Source organism: Petromyzon marinus, chromosome 9 (genome assembly GCF_048934315.1).
Source record: "Petromyzon marinus isolate PM22_M1 ecotype Great Lakes invasive population chromosome 9, UKy_Petmar_22M1.pri1.0, whole genome shotgun sequence".
Lineage (NCBI taxonomy): Eukaryota > Metazoa > Chordata > Hyperoartia > Petromyzontiformes > Petromyzontidae > Petromyzon > Petromyzon marinus.
The window spans coordinates 3,968,107-3,992,765 of NC_133675.1; the positions used below are offsets into that span (position 1 = coordinate 3,968,107).

Sequence of the window (24,659 nt, forward strand, 5' to 3'; positions counted from 1 at the left end):
GGGAGGAATGTTGAAACGCAGGCGACATTTTTACACGTTTATAACCGACGATTCACTGGAGATGACTGGTTTCTCGCGTTGGTTTACGCGGTCCTAATAGTGGCGGTAGTAGTAGTAGTAGTAGTGGCGGTGGTAGTAGATGCGATCCAAAAAAAGGAGGCGCAAAAAGTGGAACCGCACGAGGGACCAGCGGCCTACCCGAGTAGCACACAACGTTGTCCCACAGTACACAACGTTGTCCCACAGTACACAACGTAGTCCCACAGTACACAACGTTGTCCCACAGTACACAACGTAGTCTCACAGTACACAACGTTGTCCCACAGTACACAACGTAGTCCCACAGTACACAACGTTGTCCCACAGTACACAACGTTGTCTCACAGTACACAACGTAGTCCCACAGTACACAACGTTGTCTCACAGTACACAACGTTGTCTCACAGTACACAACGTTGTCTCACAGTACACAACGTTGTCTCACAGTACACAACGTTGTCCCACAGTACACAACGTTGTCCCACAGTACACAACGTAGTCCCACAGTACACAACGTAGTCCCACAGTACACAACGTTGTCCCACAGTACACAACGTTGTCCCACAGTACACAACGTAGTCCCACAGTACACAACGTAGTCCCACAGTACACAACGTTGTCTCACAGTACACAACGTTGTCTCACAGTACACAACGTCGTCCCACAGTACACAACGTTGTCCCACAGTACACAACGTAGTCCCACAGTACACAACGTAGTCCCACAGTACACAACGTTGTCTCACAGTACACAACGTTGTCTCACAGTACACAACGTCGTCCCACAGTACACAACGTAGTCTCACAGTACACAACGTTGTCTCACAGTACACAACGTTGTCTCACAGTACACAACGTAGTCCCACAGTACACAACGTAGTCTCACAGTACACAACGTAGTCTCACAGTACACAACGTTGTCCCACAGTACACAACGTAGTCCCACAGTACACAACGTAGTCCCACAGTACACAAGGTCGTCCCACAGTACACAACGTCGTCCCACAGCACACAACGTAGTCCCACAGTACACAACGTCGTCCCACAGTACACAACGTAGTCCCACAGTACACAACGTAGTCCCACAGTACACAACGTAGTCCCACAGTACACAACGTAGTCTCACAGTACACAACGTTGCCCCACAGTACACAACGTTGTCCCACAGTACACAACGTTGTCTCACAGTACACAACGTAGTCTCACAGTACACAACGTTGTCCCACAGTACACAACGTAGTCCCACAGTACACAACGTAGTCTCACAGTACACAACGTTGTCCCACAGTACACAACGTTGTCTCACAGTACACAACGTTGTCCCACAGTACACAACGTAGTCCCACAGTACACAACGTAGTCCCACAGTACACAACCGCATAGCCTCATGTGGAGTTAATTCAAACCGCGCAATGTCACGAATTTTGGGTCGAGATAGGTCAACCGCATATGCAGAGCGCGAAATCGCACAAATCGCACCCGCATGGAGCGAGGGGAAACGTGTGCGTGAAGCATCGTCCAGCGTAGCATTTCACTTTGTTCAAATGCCTCGCGATCAATTGGACCCATATTTATTTAAGCTTTTTTTTTTTAAAGAAGACGAGCTGAGAAGCGTAATTTCGGAGACATCGGGAATGTGAATCTGTGGTTGCCGAGTCTCTCAGCAGTGTGAGTGTCGGCGATGCAAGGCGTTAAGGAGCTAAGGGTGAGCGAGGGAGGTTTACCGAGTACAAAATACCAACCATGTCACGACGCGCCACTCATTTAATGCTGAGTCGACCTCAGAGTAGCGCAGGACGGGTTCCGATATCAATTGCTCCTGACGTTAGCCGTGGCCCGGAATTTACACTCAGGGGGCCAGGTGCAGATCGCGAAAGTTGCGCTCACCACTCCGCCACTCCTCCCCACAGAGACACACAAAGACAAAGATCCCCCCTTATAGCCTTAACAGGCTTTTGGGATAAGTGCTGTTAGCGAGCACCTGCGAAAGAGAGACTGAGAAAGATGCACACGTACATGTTGACACACGCGCACACAACGGTACAGAATGACTCGTTATTACTAGCTGAGTCATTATGATTATTGTATTGTGAACAATGCACTGCACTGCGATGCGTCTCTTGGTGCTCTCTCCAAGACGAGCCACGTGGTGGATCGTTGGGCGCGCAGCGTTTGAGCCGGACAGGGGAGCCGAACTCGGACGCCGGTGCTTAGGCGTTTTTCCGCTAAAGTAGCCCGGAGGGAGAAACAAAAAAATCGCCAAACCATCGCTTTTTTTTGCCGATTCAACGCGCACGCCGCCGACGCCCGTTCCACCAAAAAAAAATCCCGCTAGAAATTCAGCTGCCATCTCGGCGTGACTTTGGCGCTGGGAGGTCGGCAAACAGCCAACCTGGCCACCGTCGCGAGCGCTAAAGCTCTCCTCCTCCTCGTTCTCATGAAAACCACACGCGCGACAAAGACGCTCGCTCGCTCACTCGCAAATGAGACGCCAGTCCGTGGTTTGCTGGAATGATTAACGGGCGCTTCTCTTTCCTTGGCAGAGTCCCCCCCCTCCCCGCCGGCCGGGCCCCCACCACCATGCCCCCCACATCAACCCCCCACCCCACCACACCCTCCGCCCCCCTTCTCCTTTGTGGCAATTTACGCAGAGGTTTGTTTCTTCCAGGCATGTCGGAATTTAAGAATACCCGCTACATCAATTTCGTGCTAAGCATGAAAAAAAAATAGCGCGCATTTGACTTAAAAAATTCATTAAAACGAAATGTCACGTATTTCATGGCGGGAGAGAGAAAGAGAGAAAAAAAAAACGTGCATTGGGCCGGCTAACCTCCGAGATCTATTAGGCTGCTCGAGTCAATTGTGGAGTCAGTGTAATTTGTTTGCTTGCATAATTTTTTAATGCGCCCGCCAGCTACTTAACCAAAAATCTCGTAGGCGAGGAGGGGAGTGTGGCTCCTTCTCGCAACGCCCCCCCCCCCCCCCACCTCCAACAAGGCGCCCATCTAATGAGGGTCTCGCTGCATGGACGGTGATGCATTATTCACCATGGTGGATGGGTAGACGGGGGTGGAGGGGGATTGCAGGAGAATGTGCTCCTAGGAAAGTTGAACTCGCACGGAGGAGCTGGGGACGGTGTTGAACGAACATCGCCACTGCTACTGACTGGAACTGTGCAGCCCAGCCAACCAGCCAGGCAGGCAGGCAGCTAGTCATTCTACCAGCCAGACACAAAACCAGCTTCCCAACCAGTCAGCTGCCTAGCCAGATAGCCACCCAGCCAAACATTCAACCAGATACCCAGCCAGGCAGCCACCCAGCCAGACAGCCACTCAGCCAGCCAGCCGCCCTCTCTGACAGGCATCCACCGGCCAGCAAGTTAGCCAGCCATCCGTCACTCAGCCTGTCAAGTCAGACTGCCCTCTCAGAGTATCCACACTGCCAACACACCCACACGTACGACCCCCCCCCCCTTTTCCGAACAATCAAGGAAAGCTGCGCCAAGAGGGAGGAGGAGAGGAGGAGGAATATTGCTTTTTTCTGCCCCGTCTCAAAAGTGTCCCCCTGAGCTCATCGGGCCAACCCGTCCTCTCACAGCAGAAAAGAGACGCCCCCCCCCCCTCGCACTCCCGTGGAAAGGGGGAGGGGGGTAGCGGCTCTTCCCATCGCCACAAGATCCCCTGTCCCCTCTCCGAACTGCCGCCAGAGAACATCTTGCAGGCAAATCATGACTCCATTCATTATCTCACCGGCTTAACCTTTCCGCGCCGCCGGTAGTCAGGGCGCGTAAGGCAAAACCAATTTTCACTTAACGTGAGAGTTGCTTGTGGGGTGGGCGGGGGGAGGGGGAGTTACGGTTGGCGACGCTGGGTGCTGTGACACTTTGAGATTCGTCCCGCACCGCACGCTCTTATTGCTCTCACTCAATGAGGCCACGGCGATTCCATCGCGCGCCGCATTTCACGGCACCGTTCGGCTTTTCATCTTTCCTCCGCAACCCATTTTACTTCCTGGGCCGTGTCGTGGGGGCCCGTCCCTCTATCGACGAATTAATTATCTTCTTTAGTAAACGTTTCCCTTTATTCAAATATTTATTTTTCACTCCCTCCGTCTGAATCGGCTCGCTTAGTTTATTGCTGTTTCTGTGACGCTCGCAAGGAGCGCGATCGAGCTGGAGCGCTGAGCGTGCCCTCAGGCGCGGTGGCCCACAAACTCCACGAGAAGCAGGGAGAGGCGCGGCCCGTCGATCGATCGCGTTTGTCACTTACTGTAGACATAAGACAACAACACCGTCCGCACAGCACTCAGAGTCCACGCGGAGAAGATCATTTTTTGCTTCGCTTCTCTCCGGCTCCCGTCTTCATCGCGGTGCCGGGGAGTAAGAGGCGTGAACGATTAACAAAGCCGTGGCCTCCACTCAAACTCTACCGATGAAAATGTTGTTCTGTTCGTGTAAAAAAAAAAGAAAAACGCTGGTGCGGAGAGAGCGCCGCGGCAAGGGGGAGAGATCAACGCCGGCCGCCGTCACCGCCAACACGGCCGTCACGGCCAACACGGCCGTCACGGCCAACACGGCCGTCACGGCCAACACGGCCGTCACGGCCAACACGGCCGTCACGGCCATTATGGCCGCATGCTCAGCGGCGACGAGCCACCGTTCCGCTGGTTTCCGACACCGATCCAGGCTCCGGCAATGGGGGTAAGGGGGCTGGCGGGGGGCCGGGCTGGCGTCTAAATGGAACAACAGTTGGTTTTTCCCTTCCGTCAATAAAAGTTCCAATGTGGATAAGCGCCGCAACGGTTTACTCCTTCCCGCCAATCAACCATTCGGCATAACCATCCCGGCGGTGTCCTCGCTTCCCGCCCAACCGGTTTCTACCGCGGGCAAAAAATCCGCACCCCGTCGACGGTTCCCTCTCCCACGCCGATCGTCGTCCCGTTCCCGTACGGACGGGAGGGGGCGAGCGAGCGGCCGGGCGAGCGGTCGCCACCGATCCCTCTTGGGGGGGCGGTGCGGCACAGGGATGGGGGGCGACGGCCGGGGTAGGGGAGGAGGGTGGTGGTGGTGGTGGGGGGTGGGTGGCGGCGGCGGACGGGCGGCTCAGGGCCAGTCGAAGGTGCGCCCGAGCAGGCGGAAGAGGCGGCGGTTGGGCTCGCGGAAGAATCGGCGCAGGCGCTCGAGGAGAGCGCCGTCGACGCGTGGGTGCGGCCGCCCCTTGGAGTCGTCGAGGCAGCGGCGGCGGCGCGCGTCGCGCAGGCAGAAGAAGCCGCGCGTCGCATTGAAGTAGAAGTTGCCGGCCGAGATGCGCGGCTCGAGGCCCAGGAAGCGCTCGACGCGGCCCAGCTCGGCGAGCGGCTCGCGGATCAGCCGGTCGCCGTCCACCACGTGCAGGCGCTCGCGCGGGAAGTGGCGCAGCCAGTTCTCCATGTGGTCTGAGCAGTGGCAGGGCCGGCGAATGCCATGGGGATTGGAGGAGGGGGGTCGCAGGGTAACGGATATGATTGTCGTCATCATCATCGTCGTCGTCGTCATCATCAACAGTGTCGTCTTTGCTCATCATCATCGTCATCATTTGTTTCGACCGACCAAAGCAGGATATGAAATGTGTCATCGTCCCGCACCTGCTTAGGTCGGTAGGCTATGTACGGTGCGAAAGAAGTTCAACAAACGTATATTATCACTGACATCACCACTGCCACCACCAATATCCATATCTCATCATTGTGACGATCATCACCGTCGTCATGGTTGTCGTCACGATAGTGGTGGTGGAGGCGGTGCGGCTGTGACGGCCTCTCACCTGCGTAGAGGCTGCGGTTCACCGCCTTGTAGTCGGGCCGCAGCCGCCCCGTGCTGCGGCTCAGCAGGAAGTCCCGGAGTGGGGGGCACTCGCGCCCCCGCTCGGCGCGATTGTAGAAAACCTGCGCAATGCACGCACCCGGCACAACGCACGCACCCTGGTCACCTGGCACAACGCACGCACCCTGGTAACCTGGCACAACGCACGCACGTGCCCTGGTCACCCAGCACAAGGCACGCACGTGCCCTGGTCACCTGGCACAACGCACGCACGTGCCCTGGTCACCCGGCACAACGCACGCACGTGCCCTGGTCACCCAGCACAAGGCACGCACGTGCCCTGGTCACCTGGCACAACGCACGCACGTGCTCTGGTCACCCGGCACAACGCACGCACGTGCCCTGGTCACCCAGCACAAGGCACGCACGTGCCCTGGTCACCTGGCACAACGCACGCACGTGCCCTGGTCACCCAGCACAACGCACGCACGTGCCCTGGTCACCTGGCACAATGCACGCACGCACCTTGGTCACCCAACACAACGCACGCACGTGCCCTGGTCACCCGGCACAAGGCACGCACGTGCCCTGGTCACCCGGCACAACGCACGCACGTGCGGTGGACACCATGGGGCTTGAGTTCTCTCGCTCAGTATGTATGTCTCGTATGTTGAACTTCTGTAGCACTGTCTGTCGCCAATTGTATGTTCTGGGTCGCAGGTATATACATCGGATATAGGTGGCATGTGACTCGTACCCAAGGCTATGCTGCATGCGGTGTGTCGGGTGAAGAAGTATGTTCCAAAATAAGAAATATATCAACGATTGTTGTCCGAGCAGAGACGCAAGGGCCAAAAGTGGCAAATGGCCAGCACCACTGACGGTGTAACAGGTAAGCGCGAACGCGTTTTAGAACTCCGTAAATGGAGGCGATGCGAGGAGCGAGTATACTGGGCGTGGTGTGCCGGGTGAGTGGCTGCCGGCACCGTGCGAGCGAGCGAGGGAACGATGAGCCGACCTGCGTGTAGTCGGAGAGGATGCGCTCCACGGGGTCGCGCAGGATGAGCAGGAGGCGCAACGCGGAGACGTTCCCTCCGGACGGCGCGTGGTAGCCCGCCATGCGCGCCGCCACCTTCCAGCATGGTGGGAGACAGATGACGGGGAAGAGAGACAGAATTGGACAACGAGATAGATGGACAGAGATGGGAGTTGGACACAGAGACGGACGGAGATGAGTCGGAGACAGAGATGGAGAGCGAGACATACAGATGGAGACAGAGAGATTAGACAGATGGACACACAGACAATCGCACTCAGACCATACAACTGGCAATTGAGGCTCCATGTCTCTGCCTCACGAGAGCCCCCGTTTTCAACAGCACAAACGACAGACCTCTCTGCGCCTAATACCCCCCTCCCCGCACCAAACGCCTCCCCCTAGTAGAGTCAAACTCGGTCCACCAGGCCAGGGAACCGATCTCATCCCGATGCTCGTCGAAGGGGGGGGGGGGGGGAGCGAGGAGGGAGGGGGCGGAAGCACCTGCGGCGCAGTGAAGTAGGCGGGCGTCTTCTCCACGGTGACCTGGTCGGGCCGGGAGGGCGGCATCTGCTGGCGGTACCACTCGAGGCCACGGGCGAAGTTCTCGTCGCGGTTGAAGAAGTGGAGCTCCGTCTCCGCCGTCACGACCGCCGGGTTGAGGCTCAGCATCTCGAGCAGCGCGCGCGTCCCGCCTGCAGCGTCAGATAAAGATGATCATACTTCTGACACGGTAATGATAATAAACAAACTAACAGCGCCAGCGAAGATAGCCAGAACAGGCTGCAATCGTGGTCGTGGTCCGCCCTCAAACGTATATGCACAATCTATGGCAGATGCGGATACCTGATGCACTGATGGAAAATTCTCCAATGTGCGACCGTGGTGTTGGCCACCCACCCCCTCGTGTGCCATACCGGCCTTCATAGGTGCTGCTACTCGCTAACAGCACTTGCCCCGACAGTGTGTTAAGGATATACGGGGGATCTTTGTCTTTTGGGGCCCAGGGCTCAGGTGCGGTCGACTCAGGCGTCCGCCCGCCCACGCAATGTGGCCGTAGGGACGCAGTCTCTAATGCTCAATAGCGGCGTAAACGTTTCGTTTATATAGAAAACCCCAACGCATTCGCCAATAACACTGTGCCCTGAGCACACGAGTTATGAATAATGGCCATTTTTTCTTCTTAAGGCCACGGTCTTATTGACGAATGTGCTGAGTGTCTGTTACTTGTGCGTCTGCACCAAAGGGACTGCAGCAGAAACAGCACCACCAACTAATATCTTCAGTTTGTATATCGCGTCGTCGTGGTCGATAACGCGATCGGCATCTCCCACGATCGCCGAGGAACCACACACAAAGCCGGAGAGCAGCAGCCCGGCGTTGAGGAGCCGACGCTAAAGTACCAACAACTGCTCAAGCTCTGCGGTCCTCCATACACTCAGATGTTCTCAGCAAATGAAGGAGAGTGTTAATACGTGCGGGAGGAAAACGCGGAGCACCCGGGGAAATAACCTCCGCGACCCGCAACGGGCCTGGCTAGGCCGTCGTCCAGCAGTGGATCGACCTGCGACGGTTTTGCGCGCGTCCGAGTGCGTAGCGCGTGTACCCTTGCGGACGCCGATGATGATGGTTTGCGGCAGGCGGCGGCTGAGGCTCGGGTCGTCTTGCAGACGCTTCCTCCTTCTGCGCGAGCCCTTGCCGTGGCCGCGACGCTGCTTGGTCGCAGCCGAATCCTGTTGCTCTTGCTGCCGAGTCATCTTGGTGTCCGCCGAGGTCTCATCGCGCTGCTGGTAGCGGTCGTCATCGTCGTCGTGGTGGTGGTGGTGCTGGAAATATTGGAGATCGTCGAGGAGCTGATGTTGCTGCTCTCCTGTCGAGCCGGCAGCTGCTTCTGCTGCTGGCGATGACGATGATGTCGTCGACGACGACGTGGATGATAACGACGGCGGCTGTGCCGACAGCGTTGGGGCAGAGCCGCCGGGGCAGTCGGGGGGGCAGGCGGGCGCAGACGCCGGCAGCCACAGTGACAGGAAGGGCAGCAGCACGGGCAGCAGCAGCAGCAGCGGGGATGGCGGAGGCGTCATCTCGGATTCGCCGTCACGCGCGGGCGATTCGTCTCGCGGGCCGCGCCCTGCTGATGAGGCTCGGTGAAGTCGATGCCGGCGCAGGGCTTTCCTTGCTCAAGCGAACGCGGCTGGGACGCATTGGTCCTGAAGGCTCCAGAGTCTGAGATTGATGTCTCCGGGCGTCTGAGGGAGGCTGCTCCCCGTCGCCAGCGGCCCACGGCTTCGCGGTGCTGATGAGCCTGAAGGAGGCAAAGATGCGGTCACCTCATCCCTTCCTGCTCCGTGACGCAAGCCTGCACTCGTCGCACAGACGGCCAGCGCGGAACGATCAATAGGTTCGTCGATTGAGGCCGATTGACATCGATTATTAAGCTCAAGGTACACGCGTCATCGAATTCTGCGCGCGCAATGATGTATCGTTTATTGTTGATGCAAACAATATGCGAATGACCTTACGTGTAAGCTAATGGAGCGAACAAAAAACTATGAACGAGATTGAAAATAATGAAACAATACAAATGAGACGGTACACACGAGACAAATACGAACTGGATCTTGTAACAAGTTGCGATCCTGGATTGTGACAGATTCGTCAACCGGCGTGGCTGCAGGTAAATCATTTCGCGGGCCTCCATCTGTGACACTGGCCGTCTCCAACGAGACATTTTTTCTCCGAATAATCTAAAACCAAACGTGACGTTTAAAATCGGTAACGACGACGATGCCGTTCATTCATCCAATAAGTCCTGCCACACTGGGACGTTTTGGCCAAATCCCATTAACGGGGGCGGGGGGAGAGCAGAGTGGGAGCGGGGGGGGGGGGCTTTGGCTGCGCGTGGCGAGGTAACCGGAGACCCCCGGAGAACGACCCCACACACACACACACCCACGCTCGCGCGCTCACGATGTGGGTCACGTTTCCTGGTTCGGGCGGCTGTTGTTATTATTATTGTTATTTACGACGTGTGTTTTTGATGCTCGTTTCATCGTCCCAACGGACGGCTGTCGGTTTTTTTCTTTTTTAACAAGCTCGCTCACTTTCACAATGTGAACAAACCAATGGGAGCCCGTCAATAAGTAAACCTGCTCCTTTCTTCCTCCTCCTCCTCCTGCTCCTCATCCTCCTCCTGCCGTTGGCGGCGATGGGCACAGACCGCAAGCGCCACAACGCTCGTTCCCATCGCTCGGCCCCTCCGCTCGGACTCGACGGAGCTCCGCACTCCGAAAGGTTCCGGGCGACCCCAGGGAGCCTTTTGGCCGTGAAGTGGAAGCGGTGCGGATGGGAAAAAATAATATAGATGGGGAGGTGCAGGTTTGGGTTGGGAAGGCAACTGGACGGTGTCTGACAAAACCAATGCGGAGTGATTTCTTGATCACACCAGCGTCGAAAGCATCGGCCCTCGTCTCCTGTCGAAGGCGCCATAGCCAGTGGTGGAAACAAACCCCCCTCTACATTGATGCGTGAATGGTGCTCCAGATTTGAGAGCAGGCTTGATGTTGACTATCGGTGCCGGAAAGATGTGGCCACTACGGGAGCAGATTGGCGCAAGAGAGAGCGGAAAGCGGAAACAGACGACGAAATGTGCAGCGGACACGTACGGGGCTATCTTTCCCATGGATCGTGATGATGATTTTGATGACGATGTTGCCCATCATCGTTTGTAATTCGCCGTTCAATACCGTCTGAACGGCTGCTTCGAAGGTTGAAGCTGCCGATTGTTGCTGCTGTTGAGGTGGATTGTCCTCTTCAAATTGTTTCGCTGTTATGTTTTCAACGTTTCAATTGTTCTGTATTATTCCGCTGTTAGCCTCCCCCCCACCCTCCACCCCCGGGTGAACCTTGAGAAAAAATCCTTTTCAGCTCAATGCTCCAAACGCCGGGTGACCAAAAATAAACCAAACATTCTTCTTGCGGGTGCGAGTCTATCCATACAATAACCACTTTTGACCTATCTACAAAGTGGTATTCACTTTATCGACCCCCCCCGAGGGAAGATGGGCTCGGTTAACCCCCAACGAGGATGCGAACTCGCAACCCACCGATTCCAAGCCGCTCTCTCCGCTATTCCCAACCGCGCTGCAGCTGCGAGGTGGCCAGGAGAAGGCGGTACGTCGAGCGGCGCTCACGATCGCATCAGCATGGAACTCCCGCGTGTTAGTTCCTCGCGCGTGCGGCGGATTATCTCCGGGGTCTCCGCTTCCCTGACTCCCACCTGCAAGCGCGAACCAATCGGGAAGAAGGATTGGGGGTCGAACGTCCCAGCGCTGAGACCCGGTGTGAGACGTTCGGGCGGGGGGGGGGGGTAACCGCGCATTTTACTCCCGCTGACGATCACGCCGTTTAACTGCCGGTGAGCGATCATCATCAGCATCATCATCAGCATCATCATCATCAGCAGCAGCATCAGCAGCAGCAGCAGCAGCAGCAGCAGCATCATCATCATCAGCAGCAGCATCATCATCAGCAGCAGCAGCAGCAGCATCATCATCAACAGCAGCAGCATTATCATCATCATCATCATCAGCAGCAGCAGCAGCATCATCATCAGCAGCAGCATTATTATCATCAGCAGCAGAGCCAGTGCGGGTGAATCCGAACTCTTCCAGTGCCCACGTGGCCACGTGCTGACACTGCGTGTGACGGACCCGTTGGATCGCACGATTCCCGACGGGCTCTGTGTGCGTGGCCCGCTGCGACATTGACTCCCTCTCGCATGTTCGCCTCCTGCCACGAGGCGTTTGATTCGGGGCGGGGGGGGGGGGGGTCGTTTGCCGAACGTTCCTCACGGTCGCTGTAGGCTCGTTTCAAGTTCGCGTCAGTGAGAGCGTGAGAGCGACGCGCGAGGAGGAAGGAGAGGTGGAGAGGGGGGGGGGAATGAATTCACAGGAACGAGCCGTGCCCCCAACTACACACACACACCGTGCATCCAAGATACACACAATTATAAAAAGACAACAATCCCCCTTAGAGATTGAACAACCGATTGGGGCAAGCGCTGTTAGAGAGCACTTATGAAGGCCGGCACTGCACACTAAGAGCTGGATGACCAGCATCACGCTAGGGTGTCTTTCTCCCTCGTAGCGATGTTTACACATCGCACCAGGTACTCATTTGAGGCTGAGTCGACCTAGGGGAGGTCCAGGACCAGTTCATATAATCATCACTGGTGTTGGCCGTAAGCTGGAATCGAATTCAGGTCGCCAGGTTCGCAGCGCCGTGCGCTAACCACTGCACTACCGCTCAAACACACACACGTGTACGCACACGTATACGCACACGTGTTAAAGCGCACACTCCTGCGTTAGAACACGAGCGCATGGGCGCTGGAGCGCGCACGAAGACAGAACTAACGAATCCCCATAACAACAACAAAACGTTAGGCTCCCTTACCAGGCTGGCTTTGCCGGCTCGTTATTTCTCGATTAAACCTCCCGGTTGCTGGAGACTGCTGAACGACTCATGTTAATCGCGACATCACAGCTGCCCCCAGGGTCGCACGCGACAGTCACGAGGTCACACCGCGCGCGGGCAAATCCGCGGGGAGCCAGGCTCCACATTGCATTGTCTTTGATCAGAGGTCTCTGTGGAACCCAAAGGTCCTGTTTCATCCCTTCCCACGGGAGATGCGGTTTCACCCCCACCCCTCCCCCGCCTCCCCACATCGTCCCCTGACCACCCCTCCCCCTCTAACATTCTAAACTAAACTATTTTTTTTTCATTTCACCAGTAAAATTAAATAATTCACGGGGTAGTGTATCCCAGTGTGCTGCTCAAAAAAACAATGTTGGGATAGCTTATCATCATCATCATCGTCATAACCAGCCATGATCTATCTACAGCTGGGTGAATGTCGAGCGAAGCCATCCGCCATCTCTCATGGTTCTGCGATGTAGCAACGCATCTGATGTCCGCCTGCCAATGAGCTGATGTCATCGCTCCATCTCTGCCGTGGACGTGCCCCTCTACGCGTTGTAACTCCTTGGCTGCCACCTTCGACTTTCGTATGTATGTATGTATGCTGAACTTCTTTCGGACCGTGCGTAACAAACCGTGCCGATCGGAGGTGCGGGGGAAGGACCACGAAGCTCTTGACTACCAGCCAATCATCCCGTCCCGCGACGACGCGGCCTACCCAAAGCCCACGCACCGTTCTTATCGGTCACAATGCGGCTCATCATGACCAGATCAGACGCACGCAGAGAGAGTGGGAAGGACGCTGACAAGGCACCCGTGAATTCCTTGGTTCGAATCCGTGTTTTATCCACCTTTCTAGAGAGGCTGCCAAATGAATGCTGTATGCAGTTTTGGAATTTTGACAAGGACGGTTTTACAATTAGTGAGCAATGTTTGTCTCCTCGAATAAAAGCTTTAAAAGGATGTGTAAACTTGCTGACAAATTGCTACTCATCGTCTGAGAGCAGAAATCTGTAAACGTGTCACATACAGAGGCGCTCATTTGTCAAACGCATTAAAATACCAAAGCTTTTAAACTGTCTTGACTCTGGTGAATTATAATAGTTGCCTACTCGTACAGAATATGACTCGGCGCATTTGATGTTAAATGTGCGTTTTATATTTGATGTTTCAATATAACAAAAAGTTTGACTAAATTATTTAAAACGTGTCTATTTTTTTAAAAAGACTCGTCGGGGTTTCATAATAATAAAAAACACTGTGGTGTGTAAAGTGTGACCCTCGACTACAAGCCAGACAGCCTTTCTGCTGTGAAGAAGTGCCTTTGTTCGAAACGTGAACTTGGTACATACGTGTCTATTTTATAAAGCAATATTTTTACGTACTTTTAGATATTTCCTCCGTATAATAGAAAAAAATAGATCATCCGGAATAATTGGAATATTTATACTGGAGGAATCCAATGAGCTATAAAGATCCTTTTCACAGATGTCCCGTAAGGGTGGGTCCGAACGTTACAACAACAAACAATACAAAAACAGGGCATTGTTGCAGAGTATAGGAAAGGTAAACAAATCACTTAATATATACAGATAAAATATGAAATAAATTATTTCTATTTTAAAATATGAAATAAATTATTTCTATTTTACCAGGTAAAGCCCACTGAGCTATTAACTTAATTTTCAGAAGCGACCTGGCCACAAATGATAGCTCAATAAAGTGACTTATCATGTGGAAATGCACAGCAGCAAAATCATCTGAAGGCGTGTTTCTAAATGTCCGGTAGTAGGAAGAGGTGGACGCGTGGGATTGCGCTCAGAAGCAGAAACGCACGTATTTGAGAACATAAGCTAGTGAGGGACATCATGACGAGGACCGTTAAGAAAACAAAGTGGGGCCTGGGCACGACGCGCCATCACGGCCAGACGGGACGATGGCCTGTGGGTAGAGACGAGCGACGGAGCGGCAGCCAAAGGAGGGGAACGCGTCCGAGAGAACGTTCCATTGTGCAGATGGAGCGATCGATATCAGCTGGTCTGCACGTGCTAGACGGATCATAACATCGCAGGACTTGCGAGAGATGACGACGCATTGGGGAGGCCTTCATCCAGCAGTGGATGGATCACGACTGCTGGTTTTGCTGATGATTATGATGATGATTATGACGTCTCGAGACACTGATTCACGTGGGTCTTGCATGGGGGTATAGCGGGTCAGTTGAGTGTGGGACGACACCAGAGTAGAATGCACGGTTGGCTCCGTGCGAGTGCGAAAGAAGTTCAACTTACAAATATGTAAAGGTGCAGCCCTGAAAGTGCTCGCTCAGGCCACCACTGGCAGGAGGTCGTCCACCAGAGGGAGCTCGGAAGAGACACTCGAGCGGAGCTTTTTTGGCCTCCTTTTCCAGGCTGACCAGAAAGTCTCGGCAGGAACCAGGATAACCCCCCCGGAGAGAAAAAAAAAAAACCCCACCACGCATACACACACACGGAGGCTCGGGGGAGGCCTTGATGCAGCAGTGGATAAATCACGACCGACGATTAGCGCAGTCCACTCTCGGTGGGCTTCGTGGCTGGGGCGGGCCAGACAGATGTTTGTCTCGCGTGCGTCTTTGTCGTCCTCGGCTAAACGCGACTTCATTAAAAGCCACCAGCGTCTTTGCCGCTCCGTGCGCGCGCCCCGTGTCCTTTCCCCTGCCCGTGTGGCGCTAACTCACGAATTGAGCTTTAACGGCGCCCCCCCCACCACCACTCCCCTTCCCCCGCCAAGGCCAAAACGCGAGCGGCGTCGCTCGAAGCGGAACAGACGCGGAGCGGTTTGCCCGCCGCGATAGAGGCAGCGTTTGTGACCCCCGTGAAACGGCAATAAGAATGATAATGAAAGACGCAATAATGCGCTTTTAAAAGTTAAGGCGTAAATATGTGAACGGTACAGACGCACAAACAAACAAAAAGATAAAGGTCCTCCCGTATAGCCTTAAACGACTGTTGGGGCAAGTGCTGTTAGCGAGCGCCTAGGAAGGCTGGCACAGCACACGAGGGGGAGGGGGGGTGTCCAGCCCTCCTCATCGCCGCTTTTGTCTCCCCAGTGATGAAGTTTACACACCGCACCAGACACTCATTGGAGGCTGAGTCGGCCTAGGCTAAGCCGAGGACTGGTACAGATAATAGTCACTGGTGTTGGCCGTGAGCGGGAATCGAACTCGCTTCACCGAATTCGTAGTGTAGCGCGCAAACCGCTACGCTCCCACACACACACGCACATAGAGATGTAAATAGTTAAATGCCTACACAGTTATATACGTACACGCATTCACACAAAAGTATCCTTCGGACAACGATCCTCCTCCCCATAGCCTTAACGGACTGTGACGGCAAGCCAGTGCTGTTAGCGAGTAACTATGTAGACCAATATCCTGGTAGGGGCTTGATTCCAACCCATCATCCAACTTCAACGGGGATCAGTAACATCGGTAGCGCTTTGTGGCGGCGTCATCAGTGGTTTCGTCCAACGGTTAGCCTCACCCCTACCATAGGAATGTGGAATTTCCACCACTGGCTCGAGGGCTGTAAAGAGTGGACGAGCACGGGTGCCTCAATGTTCGATTGAGCGCGAAACGACTAAAGAGTGCTGGAGAGGGCAATAGAGATGGGCATTGATGGATGTACCTACGTAGCCAACCGTGATAATCGGAGGGTGCGGGGGAAGGACAACAGACTAAACACAAACGGCAGTTCTTAAGAAATGAGTTTTAAATGTAGATGATTTAAAAGTGCGTAGCTCCAGTGGCTTCCGAATATCGAAAGGAAGAGCGTTCCAGACGGCCGTTTCGCGCGTCTGACAGCGCGCGACGCGGTGATCGTCTAATGTTCGATGGCGTGATGGTTCACATCTTGCTTATACATGCAATCATTGAAGCCGTCAATCATTTCATCAGAACTCAACCAACCCTCGGTGGGGGGGGGGACAAGAATACTCGAGGTCTTTATTTAAACCCAGGGTATAAATACACGGCCCTTAGTGTCCCAACCGTTCACCTGGACCACGCGAGCTCGCCCCACAGCGGTGCGCACGCCGATACCTCGGGGATCGGCGCCGTGGAATCGGTCTAAATTTAGCGGTCGGAGTCCTCGTTATATCTCACGATGACAAACAAGGCGCCCCGCCCGGGGAGCCGACGTCTTTATTTAAACTCCCCCCCCCCCCCCCCCGTTATCCAACACCCCGCTCATCCCCCGCCCCTCAACCACACGGGTTGGGGCAGTCCCCCCGGCCCCCGCCCACCGCCGCCCCCCCCCCCCGCCCTCGCCGCCTCGCGGCCCCCTCATTAGAGTCGCCTGGCCGCGTCCCTGGGGCTTCGGCCCCAAAAATAAACACAGCGCGAGCTTCTGCAGCAGCAGCAGCAGCCGCGCTGCCTCATCAGGCGCCCGCTGAGGGGGGCTCTGCGCTTGCTGTGGGGGGCTCTGTGCCCGCTGCGGGGGGCCCTGCGCGCGCTGCGGGGGGCTCTGCGCTTGCTGTGGGGGGCTCTGCACGCGCTGCGGGGGGCTCTGCGCGCGCTGTGGGAGGGCCCTGCGTGCGCTGCGGGCGGCTGTGCATGCGCTGTGGGGGGCTCTGCGCTTGCTGTGGGGGGCTCTGTGCGCGCTGTGGGGGGCTCTGCGCGCGCTGCGGGCGGCTGTGAGCGCGCTGTACACATCGGCGGTGAGCGGCAGTGTCGTTGTCAGCGCACCGCGTAACAAACCCGGCGAACCGAGCTGACGTCCCGCTCACTGTTCATACCGGTGACGAACATTCTTAACCAGATCGCCCTCTCGCATCAATTCGGGCCGCCTTCTTACAACAGCTCACGGAGGGCTGCGGGTCGCGCAGTCCTGGGAAGAGACTGCGGAGAGGTGGAGGAGCAGTCTGGGAGGGAGGGATGGATACGTGGTGGTTGGCGGGTGCTGATGATGATGACGCCGGCGGCGGTGTCGCTGCGTGGGAGGCGATGAAGGGTGGTGATGTGGCAATAGCGCGTGGCGCATGCTGCGCGAACACGAGAGGAGAACGAGAAGTATTATGTATTGTGACTTAAAACTTTCGTGACTGCAAGAATTCATATTCTTTGGTTCTGTCGGTAAAGTCACGTAGAAAAAAAAAAGAATAATACAAATAAAAAATAGTGAGTTTTTTTATTTGTATATTTATTTTATTTTATTTTCTATCTACGTGACTTTACCGAAATAACCATAGACTAAGTGTTTTATATATATATAAACACAATCAAACAGCAATTTTCTCCAGCTTCAGCACCCAATCGCGGGCTGTCGCAGCCCCAATAAGTGGTGGCGAGAAACCGGCGACCCGCGACCTCATCTCACGCGGCCCCGCGGCCACGCTGCGCGAACGGCACGGAGTCGGCCACCGCGAACACCGTGGCCTCGCGTAATGCCACGGGACCCGCGACCCCCCACGTCAACGAGAGTGAGAAGAGGCCCCGCGCTCGTTCGCCGTGCTCCTCGGCCAACGCAAAAAAAGAGGAGCGCGCTCGCCTGCGCGGTTTTGCCCGCCAACGGCTCGTGAGAGTGCGACTTGGCCACGGCGTCAATGGGGACGTTGCCCCCATCGCTGCCCCTTAACCACAATCGAGGCTCGCCAAGGAGTGTGTCGGCTTGCCAGCTTGCAGCGTCGTTATCCCGTTGTTTTACTCCCACCACCTGCCTACATTTCTACCCCCCCCCGCCCACCTCCACCACCGAACAGCACCCCCACCCCTCCCTTTTCCCACCCACCCCTCCCGCTTCCCCCCACCACCCTTCCCTCTTCCACCCACCACCCCTCCCTCTTTCCCCCACCCCACCCCTCCCTCTTCCCCCCACCACCCTCCTTCCCTCTTCCCCCCACCACCCCTCCCTCTTCCCACCCACCCCACCCCTCCCTCATCCCCCCCACCACCCTTCTCTCTTCCCCCCACCACCTTCTCTCTTCCCCCCACCACCCCTCCCTCTTCCCCCCACCACCCTTCCCTCTTCCCCCCACCACCCGCCCTACCGCCCTCCAGCCGCACAGCCGCAAATAAAATCCCACAGCTGCATTCTCAAGCGCGCCACCATCAGCACAATCCCGTTCCCCTTAGCGCGTACTCCATTTAAATACTCCGCGACTCAAACGCCCAATTCAGCGGAAACCGCAACAGCTTTTGCCCCCCACTCGGGCAGCGGGAATGAGCGATGCCAATTTAACGGAGTTGTTTAGAGAGAGAGAGAAAGACAGAGAGAAAGACAGAGAGAGACAGAGAGAGAGAGACAGATATCCTCATCTGCCCGCCGGAGGAGCTCACTAATGGGGAGCGTGTGTCCAGATTTTGAAAGGATCTGGATCTGACGGAATAACCGTGGCCAAGAAGACCCGGGGCTTCATGCGGAGCGACAGACCAGACAGTTTCCGCACGTCGTTACGCAGCCTATGAAAAGATAATGCCGCTAGACTGATTCGGAGTGAGAGCTTCCGCTGTCAGAGCGGAGAGTGCTGATGAGGACACTGCCCAGGTGTGGGAACTCCTCCACCCTCTCTACAACCACCATCATGATTAATGGGAAGGTGAGAGGGTGGAGTGTTTGATGACTCAATGCACCCCCACCACCTCTTCAAGGCACAGGTTCGGCAGCACAGTCTACAACTCCTTCTCAGAATATGTTTTATCACACATACCCACAGACGCACGTAAGCCACACCAACACAAAGACAAAGATCCCCCCAAATATAATCTTACCAGACTTTTGGGCCAAGTGCTGTTAGCGAGCACCGATGGAGGCCGACACGGCACGCGAGGGGGTGGGTGGCCAACACCACGCCCGGGCGCTTTTGTCTTCCCAGTGCTATTTTTTTGTCTACACACCACACCAGGTACTCATTTCTGGCTGAGTCGACCCAAGAGCAGTTCAGATAACCGGTGTTGACCGTGAGCGGAAATTGAACTCGGGTCTCCAGGTTCGTCGCGCAGTGCGATAGCCACTGCGCCACTGCTCCCTACCTCATTCACACACCCACTCAAACTCAGTCATCCACTCACAAAGCCACGCGTTCACACACTCACTCATTCAGTCATTCATCCACACACTCACACAGTCACATATCCACACATGCACTTACTAACTCAATCACCCACCCACACACTCACTCAGTTACTCAAACACCCGCCCACGCACTGACTCGGTCACTCGGTCATCCAACCACACACTCACTCGGTCACTTGGTCACCCACCCGCACACTCACTCGGTCACCGACCCACACACTAATTCAGTCACATACCCACACATACACAGACACACATACACTCACTCAATCGCCCACCTACACACTCAGTCACACAGTCACCCACCCACACACGCACCAAGGGCTGTAACCGCTCCACCGCTGATGAGAGACGTGGGTTCCGCTACCCGCGCAGCCCGGGTGAATGTTCTCCATTCGCACTTTCTCTCCCTCCCTCCCTCTCCTCTTTGCCAAAACGGAAAACAAATGCGGTCTGGCACGGCAGCGATGCGATATCCGTTATGACATTTCCCCTGGAGGAAGTATCATTCTCGGAGCTGACACAACGTCTGGGTTGTTGATTTGAGGAGGGGGATAATATAAAGGACGTTTTGTACCTTGCAACCACCACAGCTTTCGTTCATTCACAAAGATTTGACCACAAACCCTCGGAGGCAATGGAGGGCCACGATTAAAAGTAACAAACGAACTAACTTTGTATTTGTTTCAGAAGCGACCTGGCCACAAATGAGAGCTTAACGAATTTGGCATATGTGGAAATTTATAGCAGCCAAATATTCTAAACGCGTGATGTTGATTCTGAATTTGGAGAGAAAAACCGGAAGACCCGGATAAATATCCACGTGACCACGGGTAGAGAAACACGCAAACTCCAGATATGCAACAGGCGTCAGGGTTGGGATCGAACCCACAACCTCCTCCATACCAGGCGAGGTAGTTAACGTACACCATAAAATGATGCAGTGTCCGATCCACAAATACGAAGGAGACATCGCAGCGATGCACTCCGCGACTCCTGACGCGGTCGTCTGGCCTGACCACCCAGCATGTGAGATTGTGGTCGTTGCCCTGGCATCGACATCAGCAGCCGTACGAAAGAAGAAAGAAGACGTTCACATCTCGAACACCGTGGCGCCCCCACGGTATCCACGGGGGGTGGAGGTGGATATATAAAGCAGACAGCTCATTTGCTTGTAGCTACACGTCTAGGGGCGGGCTGGGCATCACGGGGCTGGAGCAAGCACCGGTTTGAAGCGTCATTCATTACTTTGATGAAAAACAACAGGATCAAGAAAAAGGTTGTCAAGTGCACTATCAAAGCTCTGCCAAGGAAGAGACAGTTTCTTGCTGCTCAAATGAGCACAGAGGCAATGGTGCGCATCTACATTTTACAGCCCTACAGAGCCAGTGGTGGAAATTACACATTTATATGGCAGAGTCTATCCGTATGACAATCGCCGTTGACCCCCACAATGTGGTACAAACTTGATCTACCCCGCAGGGATGATGAGTTGAGTCAATCCCAGAGACACGGATTTGAAGTCGCAACTTTCTGATTGCGAGCTGCTCGTGCGGACTGAATTGACCCATGACAATGTGGGATTTCGACCGCTGGATGAGTTCAGTCAACGAAGATGAGCGGCACCCTAAGCTCCTTTGGTAGAGATGCACTTTTCACCTGGGTTCGACCCCTGGCACTGATACACAACATCAGCGGCAATTTCATTTGGAGCTTGGCCTACCCCTCTCGTAGGTCGACTCAGCCTAAAATGTGCATCCGGCGCGGATTAAAACCTAAACGAAACTATATATATTTTTATTTTACCAGGTAAGGCCTACTGAACTATGTAGCCCGTTTGATTTGAAGCTTTCGTGACTGCAGGGATTCATATTATTGGTTCTTTCGGTAAAGTCACGTATGTAGCCCTTGTTTCAGAAGCGACCTCGCCACAGATGACAGCTCAACGAAGTGTCTCATCACGTTCAAATTGACAGCAGCCAAATACTCTTTAAAAAATAATAATCCATGTTGATTCTAGACGTGGCAGGGAAAAAACAACCGGAGGACCCGGAGAAGACTCCCTACGCGACGTTGTCACCGGAGAAAGCGGTCGTGGGCGCTGACTACACCAGCACCCTCTCGGGTACAACGCACAGGAGGGGACCTTGGAAGGAGCTCGCAAAAACAGCGCCCGGCGCGGCCGTGAGCTCACTGCGTAATGGGGCAAGCGGCGCTTCGAATGACAATTGGAGGCGCGCATCGGCCCGGGGGGGGTCTCCATCCCCGGCGCGCGATGGGGAACACGGCAGGCGCCGCTCGTGGACAAATCGCTCCGAGCGACCGCTCACCTCTTCATCGCACATTTTTTTTCGTGACGAAAAAAAAATGCCGTCCAACGCAACGCACGCAGCAACGGCTCCGCGACACGCCGCGAGCAGGGCCGTAATGCGGTTTGCTTTTACGATACGTGTAAGTAAAAAAACAATATGAAAAACACATCCAGTGGGGAGGGGGTGGGGGGCGGAAAGAATGTTGCTCATTTCCATGAGCACATAAAAAGTGGTAAAAGTACGATGCGAGGAAATTGCCTCGAGAATGAACAGATGCTTCGGGTGGCTCTTTAAGTCGACGTTATGTAACGCGGCGGGCGTGAGGAATTGAGTAAAGTTATGGAATCGCACGCGAGGATGCGTGGTGGCTGCTGCTGCGGCTGCTGAAGCGATCGGCTCGGCCCTCATTCGTGATCATGGCACCGCAAACACGCAGCTCTTCTCAAATCAATCTCACGAAATCAATATCATTATCATTATTATTCTACGGGAAAAAAATACGATTACAAATATTTCTGGCGCAGGGATTGTCTAAATAACACATACATATTTTGCTGATCCGCTGCTGGATGATGACCCCCCCCACCCACTCCCCCTTCTCTCCCCCTTCTCTCCCCCTTCTCTCCCCTCCCCAGACTGTGTCGGTCATGCGGGGGTTTCTGACCACACTTCGCCGTGCTGGTCAGAGGCCGCGGTGCACGGGGGCCCTTCTCGATGTTCGGTCGCGGCGGGGAATCGAACCCCGGTGGTCAGAGCGCAGTGGTGCTAACCCACTGCGCCATCGCTTCCACCCGCCCAATGGCGGGAATCGAACTTGGGTCGCCGGGTTTGTAGCGCAGTGCACTAACCGCTGCTCTACCGCTCCCCACACATCAAGATGTGTGTGTGTGTCTACCTACACACATGTATGTATGTGTGTGTCTACCTACACACACTCACATCCATCATGATGGAATGCCCGACATGCGTTACACGACCTTGGTGATTTCCCCCATCGCTGAACTAAAAGACGCGGATTTATGAACAACAAATATCAGAAGGAAAAAAATTAACAACATTGCCAGCAAAGTGCGAATTGGTTCCTCCGACTCTTTGACTTTGGTTTTAGTGACAAAACAACAATTAAAAACAACTACAACAACAACAACAACCACATCGACGACATCAACGAAAAACTCACCACATGTCGTGGATTCATCTCTGGCCGCCCGCGACGTCGCTCACAATTGCCGCTCTCCCCCAGCACCTCCTCACTCCCTCTGCCCCGATCGTGTGGGTTGGAGCTGCCCAGGGCATATTCCGCACTCGATCCCTGCAGCGCCTCGCTCGCCCTGCCCCTCGCGCGCGTGCTTGCGCATGTGCCACGCTCTCTCCTCCCACCGCTCTAACTTTCCCTCTACACCTCTCTTCTCTCTTTCTCTCTCCTATTCACCTATCCATCTCTCCCTGCTTTCCATCTCCCCCACTTTTCTCTCCTACCCATCCGCTCTTCATCTCCCTCTCTCGCTCTCTCTCTGCTGTCCACACCCCCTCCTCTCCACCTCTATTTTCCTCTCCCCTCTTCACCTCTCCCTCTGTTCCTCACCCTCTCATCCCCATCTCTTTCTACTCTCAACCTCTCTATCTCTTTTTGCGAGTCACCTCTCCATCTCACCTCTGATTTCCACCTCTCTCGCTCCATCTCCCTCTCTCCACCTCTCCCTCCTCTCCACCCCTCCCTTCTCTCTCTCGACTGCACCTCTTACAATTTCCTCTCCTTTTCACCTCTCAATCTCTCTACACCTTTCCCCCTCTCTCTAATATCTCTCTCTCCTCTCCATCTCTCTCTCGTCGCCACATTTTCCCCCACCCTCTCTCCACCGCTCTCTTCCTCGGCTCCCCTCTCCCCTCTGCTCCCGGAAACCCGTTTTCCGCCGGCAGGCAATTCGAGCCGCGAAGATGGAAAGAGTTGAGCTGTTGCAATGGTTAATTCATATTTTCTTTTATTTTGAAAATACTCGAGCCCACTTAGCCCTGCATTTCTCCGGGGGGGTTGGAGGGAGGGCCGGTAAAAGGAGAACCGCGTTGTGAATCTCAAGTCACACAGCGGTTCTTCCATCGGAATAACTACATCCTGTCATAGGAATGTGGAATTTCCGCCCAACTGACTCAGGGCTGTAAACAGAGATCGGCAGGGTGTCACGCTCGTTTTTGCGCAGGGGGAGGTTTTGACTCTTGACCTGACCCGTGTCTTTTCTGACATGATTCCAGAACCAGCAGTTGTTGTACACACGTGGACACTTTCCCCCCGCAAAGTAGGTGGGGAACCCATTGACAAGTTCTCCACCTGCCAGCACGTGGAACTGTCGACGGGAACTTTGAGGTCACAGCACCCTCAAGTCGCTGTGTGGATGGGCGAGTGAAGGGTTGAAGAACAAACATCAAGGATGATTATGCCTATGCTGCCAAAACGTATATATGCATGCTGCTGCTGCTGATGTTGACTGTGCTGTGGATGACGATGTTGATGCTGCTGCTGATGACAATAAATACCTGCTGTTGATAATAATAATGATGATGATTATGTTGATGAGGAAGACAACGACGATGATGGGCAGATGACAGACGATGCTACTGCTGATGATTCTCGCGAAAGACGATGGCGACGTTGCTGCCACAAATACCACTGTCGACATATAGCGGGCCCAGTTCGACTCGTGTGCATGTGAGAATCGAGGCCCCTGGTTGTGATCTCGGGAGCAGCGAAAGAGAACAATACCCTGGCATTAGAGCCTTTCCTGAATCTCATAAGGCGGAGACTCAGCGGCCTGGTGCTGAGGGAACCAAGCGTCAAGTTGGTCCTGACGGCATACGCCGACGACGTCCTCCTCATCCTGCGCTCCCTGGCTGATGTCGCCCTGCTGCATGAGTGCCAGGAGGTTTTTTCGAAAGCCTCCT

The 24,659-nt window shown here is 54.8% G+C and overlaps 1 protein-coding gene across 7 annotated transcripts in view; it reads right to left on the reverse strand.

Annotated features, from left to right (window-relative positions):
• Positions 1-2,645: 2,645 nt before the first annotated feature.
• The window catches only part of LOC116940677 (heparan sulfate glucosamine 3-O-sulfotransferase 1-like), a 73,858-nt gene continuing 51,844 nt past the window's right edge, over positions 2,646-24,659 (reverse strand). For 3 of the 7 annotated variants that reach the window (XM_032950807.2, XM_032950809.2, XM_032950810.2), the window contains 6 exons: positions 10,981-11,153; positions 8,481-9,233; positions 7,379-7,569; positions 6,857-6,970; positions 5,840-5,960; positions 2,646-5,471 (listed from right to left, as the gene is read on the reverse strand). In XM_032950807.2, the coding sequence (XP_032806698.2) occupies positions 5,140-5,471; positions 5,840-5,960; positions 6,857-6,970; positions 7,379-7,569; positions 8,481-8,958 (1,236 nt within the window). In that variant the 5' untranslated portion in view covers positions 8,959-9,233; positions 10,981-11,153 and the 3' untranslated portion in view covers positions 2,646-5,139. Of the gene's footprint in view, positions 5,472-5,839; positions 5,961-6,856; positions 6,971-7,378; positions 7,570-8,480; positions 9,234-10,980; positions 11,154-22,902; positions 23,398-24,659 lie in introns of those variants that run through there. The other 4 variants (XM_032950811.2, XM_032950808.2, XM_032950813.2 and 1 more) reach the window with 4 other exon arrangements.